General features: G+C 41.5%; 2 protein-coding genes across 2 annotated transcripts; one reads left to right on the top strand and one right to left on the bottom strand.

Moving 5' to 3' along the window:
* Window positions 1-3,417: 3,417 nt before the first annotated feature.
* On the bottom strand, window positions 3,418-5,267 carry LOC129659356 (uncharacterized). Its single transcript, XM_055590599.1, has 2 exons — window positions 4,469-5,267; window positions 3,418-4,091 (listed from the first exon to the last, which is right to left on the bottom strand). The coding sequence occupies exons 1-2, from the start codon at window positions 4,671-4,673 to the stop codon at window positions 4,057-4,059; spliced, it is 240 nt and encodes a 79-aa protein (XP_055446574.1). The 5' UTR covers window positions 4,674-5,267; the 3' UTR covers window positions 3,418-4,056.
* SRI (sorcin) lies at window positions 4,589-17,513 on the top strand. The gene is made up of 8 exons (XM_055590597.1): window positions 4,589-4,722; window positions 5,580-5,663; window positions 7,685-7,754; window positions 12,978-13,021; window positions 13,831-13,978; window positions 14,217-14,330; window positions 15,581-15,639; window positions 17,304-17,513. The coding sequence occupies exons 1-8, from the start codon at window positions 4,672-4,674 to the stop codon at window positions 17,328-17,330; spliced, it is 597 nt and encodes a 198-aa protein (XP_055446572.1). The 5' UTR covers window positions 4,589-4,671; the 3' UTR covers window positions 17,331-17,513.
* The last annotated feature ends 1,023 nt before the right edge of the window (window positions 17,514-18,536 follow it).

Below are 18,536 nucleotides of genomic sequence, written 5' to 3'. Positions count from 1 at the left end.
AAGTTCGCTGCCCCCTGACATGGGGCACAGACACCGGGAGCCAGACAGCTGCAGAGTTCAGCTCTCGCTGCCTTCCACTTGCCCAAGTTCTCCCATCTCCTTTGTATGCTCCAATGTTTAATGAGGCTTTTACGAGGGTCAAACAAATGTATAAAGTGCTTAGAAGAGGGTCTGGTGCATATTACGTCCATAGTAAAGTAATGCTCAAAATTCTCTAAGCGAGGCTTCAGCAATATGTGAACCGTGAACTTCCTAATGTTCAAGCTGGTTTTAGAAAAGGCAGAGGAACCAGAGATCAAATTGCCAACATCTGCTGGATCATGGAAAAAGCAAGAGAGTTCCAGAAAAACATCTATTTCTGCTTTATTGACTATGCCAAAGCCTTTGACTGTATGGATCACAATAAACTGTGGGAAATTCTGAAAGAGATAGGAATACCAGACCACCTGACCTGCCTCTTGAGAAATTTGTATGCAGGTCAGGAAGCAACAGTCAGAACTGGACATGGAACAACAGACTGGTTCCAAATAGGAAAAGGAGTATGTCAAGGCAGTATATTGTCACCCTGCTTATTTAACTTATATGCAAAGTACATCATGAGAAACGCTGGACTGGAAGAAACACAAGCTGGAATCAAGATTGCCGGGAGAAATATCAATAACCTCACATATGCAGATGACACCACCCTGATGGCAGAAAGTGAAGAAGAACTCAAAAGCCTCTTGATGAAAGTGAAAGTGGAGAGTGAAAAAGTTGGCTTAAAGCTCAACATTCAGAAAACGAAGATCATGGCATCCGGTCCCATCTCTTCATGGGAAATAGGTGGGGAAACAGTGGAAACAGTGTCAGACTTTATTTTTCTGGGCTCCAAAATCACTGCAGATGGTGACTGCAGCCATGAAATTAAAAGACGCTTACTCCTTGGAAGGAAAGTTATGACCAACCTAGACAGCATATTCAAAAGCAGAGACATTACTTTGCCAACAAAGGTCCGTCTAGTCAAGGCTATGGTTTTTCCTGTGGTCATGTATGGATGTTAGAGTTGGACTGTGAAGAAGGCTGAGCGCCGAAGAATTGATGCTTTTGAACTGTGGTGTTGGAGAAGACTCTTGAGAGTCCCTTGGATTTCGAGGAGATCCAACCAGTCCATTCTGAAGGAGATCAGCCCTGGGATTTCTTTGGAAGGAATGATGCTAAAGCTGAAACTCCAGTACTTTGGTCACCTCATGTGAAGAGTTGACTCATTGGAAAAAACCCTGATGCTGGGAGGGATTGGGGGCAGGAGGAGAAGGGGACAACAGAGGATGAGATGGCTGGAGGGCATCGCTGACTCGATGGACGTGAGTCTCAGTGAACTCCGGGAGTTGGTGTTGGACATGGAGGCCTGGCATGCTGCAATTCATGGGGTCGCAAAGAGTTGGACATGACTGAGCGACTGATCTAATCTGATCTGATCTGATGGGTCTGTTACTATTCACTGTCACAACTTTTTTCATAAACTAAAGCAGCAGCAGCATACCAGTTAGTTAGCAACAACTGTGAGAATTTATTTGTAGCCCTCCAGCTACATTCAAGGGGCAGTAGGAAGGTATTAAAGACAACTGAAATAACAATGAGCATAGAGCCTTATCCACAAAACTAGTTCTGCATTCTTAACAAATATTTTTTATGCTATATTCTTCTTTCAAACTTGAGTCTTAGAGAAGCTTACACTCACCTTTGAGTTCAGCCCTCACCATCTATTCTGTAATTACAGTTGGAAGAAACAGACTTCAAAACAGAGACTAAGGAACAGAATAGAGTCCAGAAATAAATCCATGCATATACGGTCAACTGATCTTGGACAAGAATGCCAAAAGTACACAATGGAGAAAAGATGACCTCTTCAACAAATGGTCCTATGAAAACTGGATTAGTGCATGTGTGGGTGCTCAGTTGACTCTTTGTGACCCCATGGACTATAGCCCACCAGGCTCCTCTGCTCTGGGATTTCCCAGGCAGGAACACTGGAGTGGGTTGCCGTTTCCTTCTCCAGTGGATCTTCTTGATCCAGGGATTGAACCCACGTCTCCTGCACATCTCCTGCATTGCAGGTGGATTCTTTTTTTTTTTAAACCACTGAGCCACTGGGGAAAATTGGATGCTTACATGCAAAAGAGTGATTATTGGACCCTATTTCACACCATACACAACAATCAACACAAAAATCAAAATGGAATAAAGACTTAAATATAGGATCTAAAACTGTAAAATTCTTAAAAGAAAACTTAAGGGAAAAGCTTTATGACATTAGCCTTGACATTGATTTCATGGCTATGACAGCAAAAGCACAAGCAACACAAACTAAATAAGTAAGTCGGATTAAAAAGGTTCTGCACCGCAAAGAAACAACAGAATGAAAAGGCAACTCACAGAACGAGAGAAAATATTTGCAAGACATATATCTGACAAGAAGTTATTCTCTAAAATTTTAACAAAGAAGATATACAAATGCATAGCAGGTATATGAAAAACTGCTCAGTGTCACTAATTACCAGGGAAATGCAAATCAAAACCACGAGATATCACCTCATATCTGCCAAGATGGCTATCATTATAAGAAGAAAAAAAAAATAGACAAGTGTTGGAAAGTATGTGGAGAAATTGGAAATCCTGCACATTATTAGTGGGAACTAGAAATGGTGAGGCTGCCATGAAAACAGTGTGGAGTTTCCTCAAAAAATTAAAAATAGAATGACCATATGATCTAGCAACCCTACTTCTGGATATATATCCAAAAAAAAGTGAAAACAGAATCTCAAAGAGATATTTGCACCCATGTTCACAGCAATATTATTCACCAATAACCCAGATGTGGCAGCAACCCAAATGTCTATCTATACATGAATGTTTTTCATTGTGGCATATATCACACAATGCATTGTTATCCCGCCTTAAAAAAGGATATCCTATCATATTCTGCAACATGGTTGAATTTCAAGGACACTATGCTAAGTCAATTACAAGAAGACAAATACTGCAAAATTCTACTTATATGAGGCATTTAAAATAGTCAAACTCATAGAAACTGAAAGTAGAATGGTGGTTGCCAGGGCCTCTGAAGAGGAAATGGAGAGTTGTTTACTGGTAGAGACCTTCAGTTATGTGAGAGGAAAAGTTTTGGAGACCTGCTCTGCGGCACTGTGGATGCTTTTAACAATAGCGCACTGTACACTTGGGCAGGAAGATTTCAGGTTGTGTTTTTACTACAATAAAAATACTAGGGAAAAAATAAAACCCTCCATATAGGCCAAAGGACTCATATCTCTAATCTACCTTGACGACGACTGTGGTACTTGAAAACAGGCATCAACTTCCTGAATCAAACACAAAGCAAGTAATGTATAGTTGATTTGATATAAAAAAACAGGAAATACTAGAATTTTTCTCACAATTCAGGACTTTCATTTTGAGGTTTATGGGATCCAAAAGGAGAACTTGAGAGGGAAGTTTATACATGAGAGGAAAACAATGACCCTAGTGAGAACCCAGTCCACCACATGAGCAGGCCCTGTCCCACACATAGCAGGCGCTCCAATATTTGTCAAATGTCGATGACTCATTCAATTTTTCTGTGCAACCTCCATAGCAAATACTGTGAATCTTGCTTATTGTTACATTTCTTAAAACAATAAGAAATTGTTGAAATTCAAAGAATTCTGCGTGATAGAAATTGCATGAAACAAAACCAAACCAGAAAATCTCACGTCTGAATTGCTTCAAACTGTTAAACTGGGTGAAAAAACAAAGCTGTGAAGTAAAGAAAACTGTTTCCTGAATCACCTGAGTGACACTCCAAGATCCAGTTCTCTTACCTTCCTGACAAGTGTGTTTTTTACCAACACACTCTGCCTGCACTAAACTTTTCTTGCATAAAAAGTAGCTGAGTGATTTTGGAGACGGGATTGTTTTGCCTGAATCATCCGGATAATTGGAACAACTCAACTTATAAGAACAATCCGGCCGAGGCTGCCCTGTCCAGTAAGTGCCCGCTGTCCTCTTCAGGCCATATCTGAGTCACATCCAGCTTAACCTTGAGATGACCGTGTCGCCTAGGAAGGAAACACACCGTTATTGTTGAGTGAAAAGGTCAACCGCAAACCGACGCTCCAAATGCGCTCAGGTCCTGAAATTCACTGCTGATGTCCAAAGAGGCTTTCGCAGTTTGGTTTTCCGACGTCTCCTTTCCCTGAGAGCATCTCAGAGCTGCCCTAAGGCATTCGGCCCCTTCCCCCAATACCACACTTTGCTTTCAGCCCCGTAGGCCTGTCCAATAAATTTGTTTAAAATACAAAACGTAGCAGAAGATGCTCGAGCAGGAAGAGAAAAAGAACACCCGGCGAAACGGGTTGGTGTTGGAACGTGCCATTCGTTTTGAAGGGAGGAGAATCCCAGGTGTGAATTGCATACCGCGTGTGAAGTCACTTACCAGACCTCGGGTTCTTCAGGGCCTGAGAAGAGAAAACACCAAAGACCGGGCGAAGGACAGGAAGGGGCGGAGGCCGGGAGCGGAGCCTGGCGCGGGCGGCAACCTCAGGCGCGTACCCCGCGGCCCCGGGTGGTGCGGCCCTGGGCGGTCCCCGCGGGCAGGAGGGGAGGCGGGAGGCGCTGGGCGGCGGCGCAGAGTGCAGCATGGCGTATCCCGGGCATCCCGGCGCCAGCGGCGGCTACTACGCAGGCGGGGTGAGTACTGCCCGCGCGGGCTCGTGGCCTGGGCTCGATCCCTGGACGCCCGGGGCTCCGAGAAGCCACACGGGGCATCTCGGCCGGGGCGGCTCCCAGGCTCTCCGGCGACCTCCTTCCTTCTGTCCCTTCTTCCCCCTGGGTTGCTGCTTGGGGCCGGGACGCGCGTAGGTTTGACCCAAGAAGCCCACCCTGTGCCTCCCGGATCCGCGGCGTGAAATCGTGCAACTGGGGTGTTGCCTTCCGCTCCGCCTTCCCTAAGAGCAACAGCCATTTTAATCTAGAATGGTCCTGCGATCCGCTTCTCTCTCTCTCCGAAATTGAGAAAAACGGGGAAAGTCAGGGAAAGTCCGCTAGAGTCAGAGACTTCCGGGAGGAAGGCAGCCTGGCCCTGAGTCTGGGACGGGCATCTTTTTGGGAACTGTTTCCTAAAGAGAATATTCCCTAGCCGTGACACACCTCACCCTCCCGAGGCTACACCTGTCTCCGAACGCTTTAAAAATACCATAAACGCTAGGAAAAAATATGTAAGACAGTTCTGAGCCCTGCTGGTAAGTTGCATGGCCGGGTTGCATTCATCTCAGTAAACTGCAGGTTAATGGGGCTTTGCAGAGGTTACTTCATTTATGCTGATGTCATTGTCAAGACAACTCATTTTGATCCTAGCTGCGGGTTTTTAAATTATAACTGGGGTGAGAATGGGAGAAAGGGGAGGAGTGATTGTACGTAGAGAGTTAAGGGAGGTGGGGGGGAGAGGAGCAAACGACTGACCGTGAACCTGACTTTGCACAAGGCACTCACTGTTGAAAGAATAAAACTTGGTCATCGGATTGATGCGTTTGTTCCTTGTCTTACAGTACGGAGGGGCTCCCGGAGGGCCTGCGTTTCCCGGACAAACTCAGGATCCGCTGTATGGTTACTTTGCTGCTGTAGCTGGACAGGTTAGCTCTTCCCTTTAACATTAAAGGAATTTCAGATTGTACATTTGTATTAACCTTTGTTACAGTCACTCGGAAACACGACTATTCCTCTGGAAAAGAATTCCTTTGCTTCTGCTCAAGAAAAAGAGAGAAGGAAGCTCATGGGCAGTTATTTATTTTTGAATATTCAGAACAAACTCGGACAGCGTGTTACCCATGCTTATGTTCAATTCAGAACTAAACTCGTGATTGAATTAGGGTCAGATTGAACACAATAAGCTAGTATAAATATGCTTTGAAGATATGTAAGGTAGAAAGATGTCTTTAGAACTGTGAATTGTCAGGGTCCGGACAGTGAATTTCCAGAGAAGAAATTCCAGGTCGAATCATGTAGTACCAGTAATTCTGTAGCCAGATTCTGAGGGACATTTTCTTTGCATTGAGTTTGACTGTTAATTACCCCCTTAGGAAATGGGTACTTCAGGTAAAAACCCACTAGCTTCAAAATAAGAGGGTGGTTTCTTCTTGCTATCAGGAAGTTAATCTTGTGGCCAGTTTATTTTTTCTTTGATGCTATTACTAGGTCAGCCCTTCCCTGTCCTTGTTAGGTGTTGTGGTCTATTGACCCAGAGAGAGAATTAAGGTCAACACCCCAAGACCTTTCACTTTACATTCTAGTTGTGTGACAAGTGGTCGTTCATCTTAGAGGAGGCCTTTTTCCTCAGCTACCAGGTCACTGTATATACCATACTGCTGTTATAATCCAACATGTTCAAAGAGGACGTTTGTGCTTATGAATTCAACCTAGCTTTCTTTTAATCAAAAGCTAGAAATAGCACAGTCTTAATGTGAAAATGCTTGTAGTCTGTTATGGGATAAAAACGTGTGACCACCTTTTAGAACAGCACTGGAAGAAATACAGTTTGAGAAACTGAATGGAAAATTGAGTCTAAAACGGAAAGAGCCTTCCCCTTAAGTATCTGCTTCACCTGTTAGTGATCAGTGTCTTTGAAACCACAAGACACGGCAAAGCTCAAGTCTCTGCATTCTTAGATCGCCGGTACCAGGAGCCATGAAAGTGACCCCACCTGCTTAGCTTTCAGCAGCCCTGGTCTGCAGCAGCATGTCCATCGTCTTTCACGTTATTGATCCTGCCTGTCATCTAGATTGTGTAGTAGTCATGAACTTGAGGATTTAGGCATTTTGTTTTAAAATCTTTAACATGTTTCTAGTTCTGACCTAGGTCAGCCAGTGAATAGGCATGGAGAACTTGTCTTCCAGGTATAATTGTGATCTGAAAAAAAATTCATCATATTCTAAGCAAAGGCAATCACAGAGGCTACTTTTTGTGGGAACCAAACTTTTCATTTACTGATGTCATCTGTGTACCCAGCCATCCACCCCCTCAACAGAAAAAAAAAAGCTGGGACAAGTAATAGAACTTCTAATGAAATACATAAATAATTGTATTTTAAATTGCTTACTTTGGCAGTTTCCTAGTTCAGAGTGAGAGTAGTTAAGGATAGGAGCTAGTTGTATTCATATGTTTAAAAATATGTCTCACTGAATTCATCTTACTGTTTTATTAAGAAGAGTAACCTTATACTTTAGAAGTTATGCCAAGTCTAATTCAGGAATTTATAGGAAATGACAAAAAGATATTGGTAATACCAAAGCATAGGTGTAAGCAGCTTTCAGACTTGGTAATTCTTATGTAATGATTGTTGCAAATAAAGCCTGAAATTGAATACCCACTTTACCTAGGTACTAAGAAAGGTATTTTTGGTATATGTCCTTAATTATCCATTTGTGGGAGAACCTTGAACAGTTTTCTTTCTTTCTGTAACTTATTGTTTGGGGAAGTAGAGTGAAGAAAAAGAATGCCTACTTTTGAAAGGCGTCCATTTAAAGTCTCATGCATGATAATATTCATTTTCTTTATTATTATTGGTATACTGAATGCTGAATATAAACAAAGAACTGGAAGGTACAAGTCATTCTTGTAAATCCTTTTCCTGTTTTTGTTTTTTTTTCCCCAAAAGGATGGACAAATAGATGCTGATGAACTGCAAAGATGCCTGACACAGTCGGGCATTGCTGGAGGATACAAACGTGAGTTAGCAGCCCCAAAGTGTCTCGGAAATCTCTTGTGTTTCAGATGTTACTTGTGATTATTACAGCCTTCAAGAAATCTGAGAGTTTCTGAAATGGCAAAGTTAAGAATTTCAGAAGCTGGATTTATTTCTTTTGTATTTCAAAATGCTCGTTTGAAGATAGTTCTTACTGAATCATCCCACACTACCCACCAGTTTAGTGGGTTTCTTGGATCTGGGTTTCGGGTGTCTGAAACCATTCAAACCAATAAGACATGTGGCCGCCTCCTCAGAAAATGAGGTAAGGTGCTGAAATGAAATCCTCCAGGTCAGGTGTCATTAATGATAGGAGCTAACATTTGCTGCTCACTGTTTGCCAGGAGCTTATTCTGGCTCGAACATGGTGTCACTTAGGGCTTTTGGTGGCTGGTGCTTGGCACCTGGTCCCGGGGTGACCTGTTCTGCATCCCTAGTTCTGAGTAGGTGGTCCTACCCTCCCTTTTCACGAGTGCCCAGTCCCCCAGCCCTAGTCCTCAAGGAGCCAGTTATACACTCCTGCTCTCAGCTCCTGGCAGCATGAATGCTCATCTTGACATCTCCCAGCTCTTTGCTCTTTCTACATTAGGCTAAGTAAGACGTACCCTTCCTAATTTCTAAACTCTTTATACTAGTCCTTCTTCCTGCTGCCCCCTAGTTCCTCATAGACTCCCCCTGTGCTTATACCCACTTCCTTCCTTTTGAATTCTGCACGAGCTGCAGAGAGGGAACTCTTACCAGGATGCTCATTCCTGGCAGGGGCCTTCTCATTATCCCACACATGCCACATGCTTCCCTTCAAATCATATCTTTACCATGATAGAACAGCGTCTTGGCTGATATGCATGACCTACCACCTTCTTTGCGTGCTGTTAATTGAGACAGAATATCAAATTAAAGCCTCAACTTCTTGGTAAGCTGTGAATTAAAACATTCGAACTAGGGGATTTCCTGACAGTCTGGTGGTTAGGGCTCCAGGCTTTCACTGCGATAGACCCAGGTTCAATCCCTGTTTGGGGAAATAAGATTCCACAAGCCATTCAGCATGGCCAAAAAACAGACAAGCAAACAAACAAAAAAACCCACAAACTAGAATTCACACCTGGGGACCTGTTGTGGCCATTTTTGACTGTTTGACAGGGCATAGTTACTATGTGTTTCTCTTTTTTAAACTATCAGCATATCCATTTTTATTATCCTTTGTTTTATGAATTTAGTATCCAATCACTATTTCCTAGTTGTGGGAATTAAAATAGAAACCTTTTGGATTTCTGTTATTTACTCGGATCCTACTGGTCCTACACAAAAGAAGCCCTTTTCTCCATTAGGGATTGTTTTTTTTTTTTTTTTTACACTATTGTAGGCAGTACATTTAAATTATTAACCTCAAGCAGTTGGGGCTGGTGAACAAAGGAGATCTAATAGCAGGGTTTCCACAAGTGAGCTATGTCACAATAGAGACTATTACTCTACTTCTGCTCAGTGGAAGAGGTGTGGCCAGTTTTAAAATCTAACAAAATGGGCAGTGTATTCTTGTAGAGCAGTCCCTTTAGAAATTTCCTTTGAGAAAGCCACATTTAGTAATGACCTTAGATCACCGAGTTACAGAAAGGACATACCTATCACCTGAACTGTGTGATTAATCTGCTTGCCGTCATCTCGTTTTGAAGGCGCTGCTTGCATGCTACATTGCTTCAGTCGTGTCCCACCATTTGTGATCCTATGGACTGAACCCGCCAGGCTCCTGTGGCCATACGATTTCCCAGGCAAGAATACTGGAGCGGGTTGCCATTTCCTTCTCCATGTGAGACTGTAATGACCCACAAAACCATCCTGTTTGTGAGTGTCAGAGTGAGTGTTGTAATGGAGAAGTTATGTAGCCATTGGTCTTTTTCAACCCAGCTTCCAAACCAAAAAGCACAGATGGGGATGTGGGAGACAGTAAAACCTATGGCATCTTCTTTTCTGGCCTGGAAAATGCCATAGACAGAGGAGCCTGGCAGGCTACAGTCCACGAGGCCGCAAAGAGAAGGACATGACTGAGCACACACAGCGCTTGGTATCCTAACCAGGTTAAGAGGGAGCAGTCATGCCTAGAGGCGGTGTTGATGAGGGAAGTTGCTCTTTGAAATTATTTAAAATAGGCTTAGCATTATTTAAAATTATTTAAATTGGCGTTATTTAAAATAGGATTAGCATTAGTAAAAACTCTTTCTGGAGAAAAAAGAGAAATGAACAGGAGTTCTTCTCACCCAGACTAATAAGATGTCAGTGTTCTAACTCATCAGAACTGCCTGCCCAGAATAGTGAATTTTCTCTTTTGTTCCTGCCCATCTCATTCCCTCCCTTCTCAGACCAGATTTCTGTTCTAACAAAGAACTCTAACCTGTCACTCTCCTCCTCTTAAAAATCCTGAGTAGCTCCATGGTGCCCATATAAAACAGAAGTTAGACAGCTTACTAGGAATTCAGTCCCAGATGCATAGCACCCCCCAACACTTTCTCCCCGCTTCTTTGCCTGTCTGGACTTCACTGCTGCTTTCCTTGCTTGTGCAGGTCCCCGGCTTTACATGACTGTCTCCAGATATCCCAAATCTTTCCTGTCATTCACAACTTGGCTTAAATGTTACCTCTTCTATCAAGTCTTTCTTTCAACATGAAGGAGCCTCTCACACTTCAAGATCTGGTAGTTTTTGGTGTCTCCATTATGGCTTACCCTCTTCTACCCTGTAGGAAATAGCAGCCCACTCCGGTATTCTTGTCTGGAGAATCCCATGGACAGAGGACCCTGGCAGGCTACAGTTCATGGGGTCGCAGGAGTCGGACACGACTTAGCGACTAAACCACCTGCCCCCTGTGCACAAGACTTCAAACGGTCGCCAGGGCAGGATCCAGTTTCACAGTTGTTATCTCCAGTGTCCCTGGTATCCTGAGCCCTGCACACCAGGAGTACTTAATAGGCATTTGATGAATTAATGAGTATGGGAGACTTCCTAAAATGGAAAAAAAAAATACATATATACCCTTATTTGTATTTTAACTTAAGAAAGATTGGTATTTACCTAAGGGATTATACATTACTTCTAATTATCAGTGTAAATCAGAAGTGTCCATTTAAACTAATGCCTGATTCCCGTGGTCAGATTCTGATCTAATTGTTCTGTGGTGATGCTGACTATACTTGAACAAAAGTTGTTAAGAGAGTAGATCTTAAAAGTTCTCACCACATGCATCAAGGTAGCTATGTGGGTGATACATGTGGTAATTAACCTTCTTACAGGCATTATATACATTCATCAAAGCATTGCATTATACACCTTAAACTTACACAATGTTGTATGCCAATCATATCTTAGTAAAGCTAAAAAATTAATAATTATTGTTCTGTAGTATAGCCCAGAGATCAGGGTCTTTTAAAGCTTTTGGGTGCTTCTTGTAAGTGCTCAGGATTGAAAACCTCTGGTCTAGACTAGAGAGACTTCATACCTCCACACAACTTAAAAACACAACAAAGAATCAAGCAACTCTTTTCTTTAAAGTGTTAAAAAAAAAGTGTTGCCTTTTCTTACCTCCAAGAATTATCTTTGTGGATCAGATGGAGATTAAGGGACCAAAACAGAAACAGTCTCCAACCTTTTTCAGGGTTCTAAGCTATGCCAAACACATGAATCTATTAAAAGTAGAAAACCTATAGTTTGTAACATTTGGAAACGTTACAGCAATAAGAGTTAGCCTAGTGTTTTAAGTTCACTTTGGTTAAAGATTCAAATGAAGCTGGTAACAGCGGTAAATAATGTTAACTCTGTGTACATGTCAACAGCCTTGTGGAATTCATGCTGGCCTTGCCCACATGAGCCTCGTCCCTTCCTCCTCCTAGCTTTACAGCTTCTTTGTACCTAAGACTACTCCCTCAGTCTTGGTAAGATGCAAGGAATTCTTTATTTTTAATTTGTTGCTACTCAGGTAGAGTACTATTAGGCCATAAACCAACAAGTGTGTTCTAGTTTGGTTGTCTAAGTGAGGCGTGGAAATACCCTCAGATCACCCTTGAGCCCTGAGTAAACTGAAAAGGCTTCTGAACAATGGCTTTCACTGAGTGGGTCATCCGGTCTTAGTCCAGAATGCTCTCCTTTGACTCACAATTCTAGCAAGCATATTTATTTTATTGTCTATAAAAAGAGGCCATAGGCAATTTGGGGCAGGAGGTGACCATTCAATGTCTGACATTAAAGGGAAAAGAAAGAGAAACAAATGATCTAAACAGAGCTAGCAAAACCAACTAAAGTCAACTGTGGGTAGGAACAAAGCAACTGGATCCACCCATTCACCGTGGTGGATATAATACATTGTGGTTCATTATGGTGGATTGAACTCACTATATAACAGTTTCAAAGGCGAAAAAGAATATAATACCTTTTATAAACTCTGTTATAGGAAACTGTAAGCCTCAGAGAAGGCAATGGCACCCCACTCCAGTACTTTTGCCTGGAAAATCCCATGGATGGAAGAACCTGGTAGGCTGCAGTCCATGGGGTCGCTAAGAGTCGGACACCACCGAGCAACTTCACTTTCACTTTTCACTTTCATGCATTGGAGAAGGAAATGGCAACCCACTCCAGTGTTCTTGCCTGGAGAATCCCAGGGATGGGGGACCCTGGTGGGCTGCTGTCTGTGGGGTCGCACAGAGTCAGACACGACTGAAGCGATGCAGCAGCAGCATGCAAAAATACAGATAATTATACAATGAACTCCTCCATACCCATCCGTCAGCATCAACAGTTATCAATGTGTTGCTCTTCTTGTTTTATCTATAAACCTACCCGTTTTCTTTTAAAGCAGATTCCAGATCTCTTAACATTATTCTACCTACAGATAACTTCAGTGCATATTTTTCTTAAAGATAAGAACACTTTTATCCCCCAACTTAAAAGCCATGAATCACACCTAAAAATATTTACAGTACTAGGCCATACTTTTTTTAAAAAAAGATTTCTATTAAATTTTTTAAAATCAAATTTGGGTTCTGGAAGTTCTATCTAGAAAATAAGCCTACTTCAAAGCTCCATGAATTTAGTTTTACATAAATTGAGCAGCATGTAAGAATAAAAGTGTATAAATAATCACATTCCTATTACTTTGAATGTATCCAATATAATGTGAATTTTTGAAATCATATTAATATGTATGTACTTTTCTTGATTTAACAGCTTTTAACCTGGAGACTTGCCGGCTTATGGTTTCAATGCTGGATGTATCCTTTACCTTGATGGCAGTCTAGAGTACTTTATTCTGGATTAAAAAAAAAAAAAAAAACCTTGAAGGAATTTTTCTAAGAACTAATATTCAGTAAACACAAAGTGAAAAATGACCACAGAAAAGTTTTCCAAAATCATTACCTTTTAAGATGTCACTTGGTGTGAAAAAGGAAGGAGGTTTAATAAGCAGAACATTTGTTATTTAAGAATTTGAGGAAGCATCATAAACAAACAAGTATAGAAACCAGAGCAGTCAAGGCAACTTTTTTGCTGTGACATTGAGTACCCTGCATGAGTCACACTGACCTTCAAGCAATGGGATTTTTCGTATCACAGTTGTTGGACTAGTTTAGTTACTGCTGATGGTATGGTGCCTTCATCCCACCTCATTTTCCAGAAGTGAAAACAGTGGGTCTGGGAGGCCTTACCTTGGGAATATCAGGGCTAAAGAGGACCCTGGACAGAAGGGTAAGCAGCATAGCCTGGACCACCCAGAAGGTGCAGACCACTTTGGTTGTTACCGGTAGCTCACAATGGCCTTTTAATTTCCTTGTAGTCACTCCTATAGATGATCTCTTTCCCTCACGGAAAATACGTACTCAGAGCTTTTTCTCCGTAGGCCTTTATTTTTATATCATAAAAATAAAATATATACAAAAAGTATCTTTTTGTCCTGTCATGCCCAAAAGAATGTACATTTTTTTTTCAGCAGAAAGAACATTAAATTCCCTTATCCTTGATCTTTGATTTAATCATTAGAAAATGTTGCAAAATAAAGATGCTCTAATCCTTGATTACAGTTCAGAGAGACATGTCAGGCACAATGGGTTTCAATGAATTTAAAGAACTCTGGGCTGTACTGAATGGCTGGAGACAACACTTTATCAGTTTCGACAGTGATAGGAGTGGAACAGTGGATCCCCAAGAACTGCAGAAGGCCCTGACAACAATGGGTGGGTATGACTGATTCCATCTCTGTTCACTAGTAGCTTTTTGGTTTTGTTTTTTTCTTTAATTTATAAAACTAAGTATTACGTTTCTATTTATAGAAATAGCACCTATCCATAATTTAAATGAGCCCTCTCCTAAAAAATTGGGCTTAAAATTATTTTTAATGTTTTTCTTTTAATCCTTGAAATTGGAATTTTTTTTTTTTTTCTGTTTTGGCTGGATGATTTTTCTTCCTTTCAGGATTTAGGTTGAGTCCCCAGGCTGTTAATTCGATTGCAAAAAGATACAGCACCAATGGAAAGATCACCTTTGATGATTACATCGCCTGTTGCGTCAAGCTTCGAGCTCTAACAGGTGTGTGCTTTGAGATTGCTATTAGCAGGCCTGGCAAATAATTCTGTTTCCTCAGAAATTCTTCCCACATATTAAGTAACCTGCCGCTAAAATGATCCTAACTAAATTCCCTGGCAGTCCAGTGGTTAGGACGGTGCTTTTACTGCCAGGACCTGGGTTTAAGCCTTGGTCAGGGAACTAAGACCTGGAGAGCTGAGTGGCTTAGGAGGAGAGAAAGAAGTCCTAACTAAACTTGACTTTAGTGTTCTATAACATAAGTGTACCAAGCTAATTGGTAAATTTTTGGTTAGCATATAAGCAGTATTCTGTGATTTCTCCCTAGAACGTGAACTACTTGATAAAAGTGAAATACTTGAAAAAATTGAAATTACCCATCAGTAGCCCTCCTTCCTAATTCCTCCTGTTGGAGAGTAATTTAAAGTGGTGGTCTGTGTTTCAGATGTCCTTCTTAAATGAGGCTGTATCAATAATCTCTACTTTTCTCTCTCCTCTTTTTCTTTCCTTTGTATGTTTTTTCCTGTTCCATTTCTTTCTTTAGTTTTTTTACCCTTTTTAATGTATGGTTTTATAATTTTTTTGCATCCTGACAAATTTGAGGGCATATTCTTTTTCTTTTTTAAGTAAATCCTTTTCATTTAGTAGGACAAAGCTCTAATGGATGGAGTACTTGATCACAGCTCTTTGTCATATTAAGGACGCCATACATCTGTGTGTGCACTCAGTCATGTCCAGCTCTTTGTGACGCTATGGACTGTAGTCTACTAGGCTTCTCTGTCCATGGGATTCTCCAGGCAAGAAAACTGGAGTGGGTTGCCATTCCCTCCTCCAGGGGTTCTTCCCAACCTGGGGATCAAACCTGCGTCTCCTGCATTGCAGGTGGTTATGGCTGAGCCACTGGAGAGGCATCTGTTTCTTAACATATCTTTGTTATTAAGAAGTCTGAAATTCTGTACTTCCATCACAATTAAGGAATGGCCTCAGAAGTTGTGCAGCTTTTACTGACTTTGGGATAAGGCCTTTTCTTCCAACTCCAGGTTAGGAAAGACAGTTGGCCAACTTCTGCTTTCTGTGTTACTTGGCTGCATATTAAATCCATATTGCTACAGTTGACTTCTTTGCTTTGGGCTTTTGTCTCTGTTGGTTGGTTGTACAATTTGTTACTACATTTGAAACTCAGTGCTAACATAATTAACTATTATGATTTCAGATGTTCTAAAAAAGCTAATAAATTTTACTGTTGTGTTTTACAGACAGCTTTCGAAGACGGGATACTGCTCAGCAAGGTGTAGTGAATTTCCCATATGATGATGTAAGTCTGAGTAAATTCGTAACTGAGTAAAAGAGATGTACAGCAATTGGGCATCCCTTTGAAGCTGGCTCTTTAGAGCATCTTAAGGATCCCAGAGCAGTTAAGGCTTACATGATCAGGAGTCACCATCCAAAATTTATTAATGTCATTTATTTGTCTTATCCATTGACCACTGTTTGTTGCATTAAACAAACGAGGTCAAGACCCAGCTTTTCTCACTGATTGGCTGGATCACTTAGTCAGGTTTTTCATTGCTCAGAGACTATTTGAGGAAAGAATAATAATGCTGTCTTCACTAGACTGTTGTGAGATTTCAATAAGAAATGTCCTTGAAAAACACCACCACGCAGATGTTACATCTACTTTTGTCTCCTTTACATAAATCACCTCTGTCATTGAGAAATAACTTGCATGGATCGAAGCTGCACTTGGCACTTCTGTGTTCTTCATTGAGGACAAAAGGCACAAACTTAAGTCATAATTTAAAACTGTATTTACTGTACAGCCACACTAAATGTGTCAGGATACAGACACATAACCAGTGTGAGCATAACCACGTGCTATCTTTGTTGGCCTTGGTTGGATAGACACAGCACAGCTGGGGAGATGTTTAGGTGCGTCTCCAGTGTTTGTTCAGCCATTGATAAACCACTTTTAGAATGGACATGACTGTGACAACTAAAAGGTTTCTCCATTTCAAAATACAAACATGCACATATTTTCGGTTTAGCAGCAGCTGCAGTTATAGGTACACTTTTAAAAGGCTGTTGCGTAAATATATTTACTTCTTTTGCCTAAAGGTGTATTCCCTCAGTGTGCATTAACTTCCCAGGTAACAGTCCCGCTTTGTTTCCAAGGATGGAGAGGCAGCCTGTGGGGTGGAAAGTGCACAGGCTACGGCCTCTCGCGGGGCCACTTAAAGGACGTCTATCTGAATGTCCAGACCCAAGTTCCCTTTTCCCTGAAAGAGGGAGCGTCAGCTGGTCCTTGCAGAAATGCTGTAGGAATTAGCAGTGTCCGGGGCCTCGCTGGTGGTGGAAGAAAGCCAAAGAAAACTGAGAACAGGAGCAGAAAGTATTGCTGTGTGTTTGATAGTGAAGCAAACTTTTCACAGCAAAGAACTGGTGCTTCCACACTCAGGTTTCTGCATTACTGGAGAAAGATCAGAGATTCTGTTTTTGTCACGCTTTTCTGAACACTGTTTCTGTCCATATACTGACACACACGAATATTTTAATTCAGCAGATTTTAAAGGAATAAACTATTTTAAAGGCAGTCTAGTAGAATAGTGGGGTAAGACTGCAGCTCTGAAGTTCCCATGGGCCAGAACAGTATAAATTCCACTGTTACTTATATTGTGAGTAGATGCCTTTGATCATGATCACATTTAGAGTGAGATATTAATTTGGAATTTAAATAATTCTTTATGCATTAAGGTAGCATCAGCTTCCTATAAGAAGGTTTGATGTGAGGAAACCCTCTGGATTTTATATTAGGGTGCTTCAAGAAATGAACCTTTCCATCCATCATTTACTCTTATTTTTTAAACTATTTTTTTTAACCCACAGTTTAAATGAATACGAAAATGTAAGCTGCATAAAAATAAGCAGGGGTGGATTCCATGTTCTGGGGTCTGCAGTGTAACACTGGTTTCTCTCTTGCAGTTCATCCAGTGTGTCATGAGTGTTTAAATCAGGAGCAAGCTGTATGAACATAATCCACATTCCGACTGGAGTTCTCCTTTGCTCTTTGCCCTCAGCAATTGTGTGCAGACTTACACAGCCACTTTTCCTTAACAGCTCTTGTAAAGGTTTATAACTTTATGTATAACTGAAGTTTTTTGTTTTGATAATAAATGCTTTGAGATGATATTATCATAAGATCCAGTCTGTTAAACACCATTTAGAACTTCCTTGAGCCACTGTCAGTCAAGCCTTATTTTCTTGTTAAGCCTCTTATGTAAAATCAGGTGTGCCAATCGTTTAAGGCACATGATGTATTTTTCATTGTAAGATCCTAAAACCTTTTCATCAGACTACAACTGTTGTCTCCCCTCTTTTAGAAGGGCTTTTACATCAGAGTGAAAGCTTTATATGTGGAGTATTCTTATCATGTAAATGGTTTATACCCACTTGGATACCAAAAAAAAAAACCACAAAAAACCTGGTGATCCATATCAGGATTCTCCTTGGTAGAAACTTAACACAGGCTTTAAGGATTATAGATACTTTGATGGCTCTATGAATGGACACACTTAAAAAGCTGTTGAAGGGAATATCCTGGCTAGGAAAAGTCCTAATCAGGGTTAGGACTCATGATTCCACTGAAGGCGGCACAGGTTCAACTCCTGGTTGGAAACCAAGCCATGTGGCCAAAAAAACCCTGTTGAATAATATAAGTGGCAAATACTGTCTGTCACTAAGTTCTGCCTTGTCATTATCCATATAGACCTCTGTTCTGTACTGTGTTTGGTCGCTCAGTCATGTCCAACTCTACAAGTCATGTCCAACTCTGGAACCCCATGGACTGTAGCCCACCAGGCTCCTCTGTCCATGGGGATTCTCCAGGCAAGAATCCTGGAGTGGGTTGCCATGCCCTCCTCCAGGGGATCTTCCCAACCCAGGGATTGAACTTGGGTCTGCCCCATTGCAGGCAGATTCTTTACCATCTGAGCCACCAGAGAAGTCCAAGAACACTGGAGTGGGTAGCCCATCCCTTCTCCAGGGGATCCTCCCAACCCAGGAATCAATCCAGGGTCTTCTGCATTTCAGGTGGATTCTTTACCAGCTGAGCTACCAGGGAAGCCCGTAACTATAGTTAAAAATCTTGTACATTATGAGCCACATAGTTAACTATGTTAAAAAAAATTGATAGAAAAAGACTAAAAGAATATATGA

Source organism: Bubalus kerabau, chromosome 8 (assembly GCF_029407905.1).
Source record: "Bubalus kerabau isolate K-KA32 ecotype Philippines breed swamp buffalo chromosome 8, PCC_UOA_SB_1v2, whole genome shotgun sequence".
NCBI lineage: Eukaryota > Metazoa > Chordata > Mammalia > Artiodactyla > Bovidae > Bubalus > Bubalus kerabau.
The sequence above is the reverse complement of the archived record's forward strand: the minus strand, read 5'-3'. Positions and strand labels throughout refer to the sequence as shown.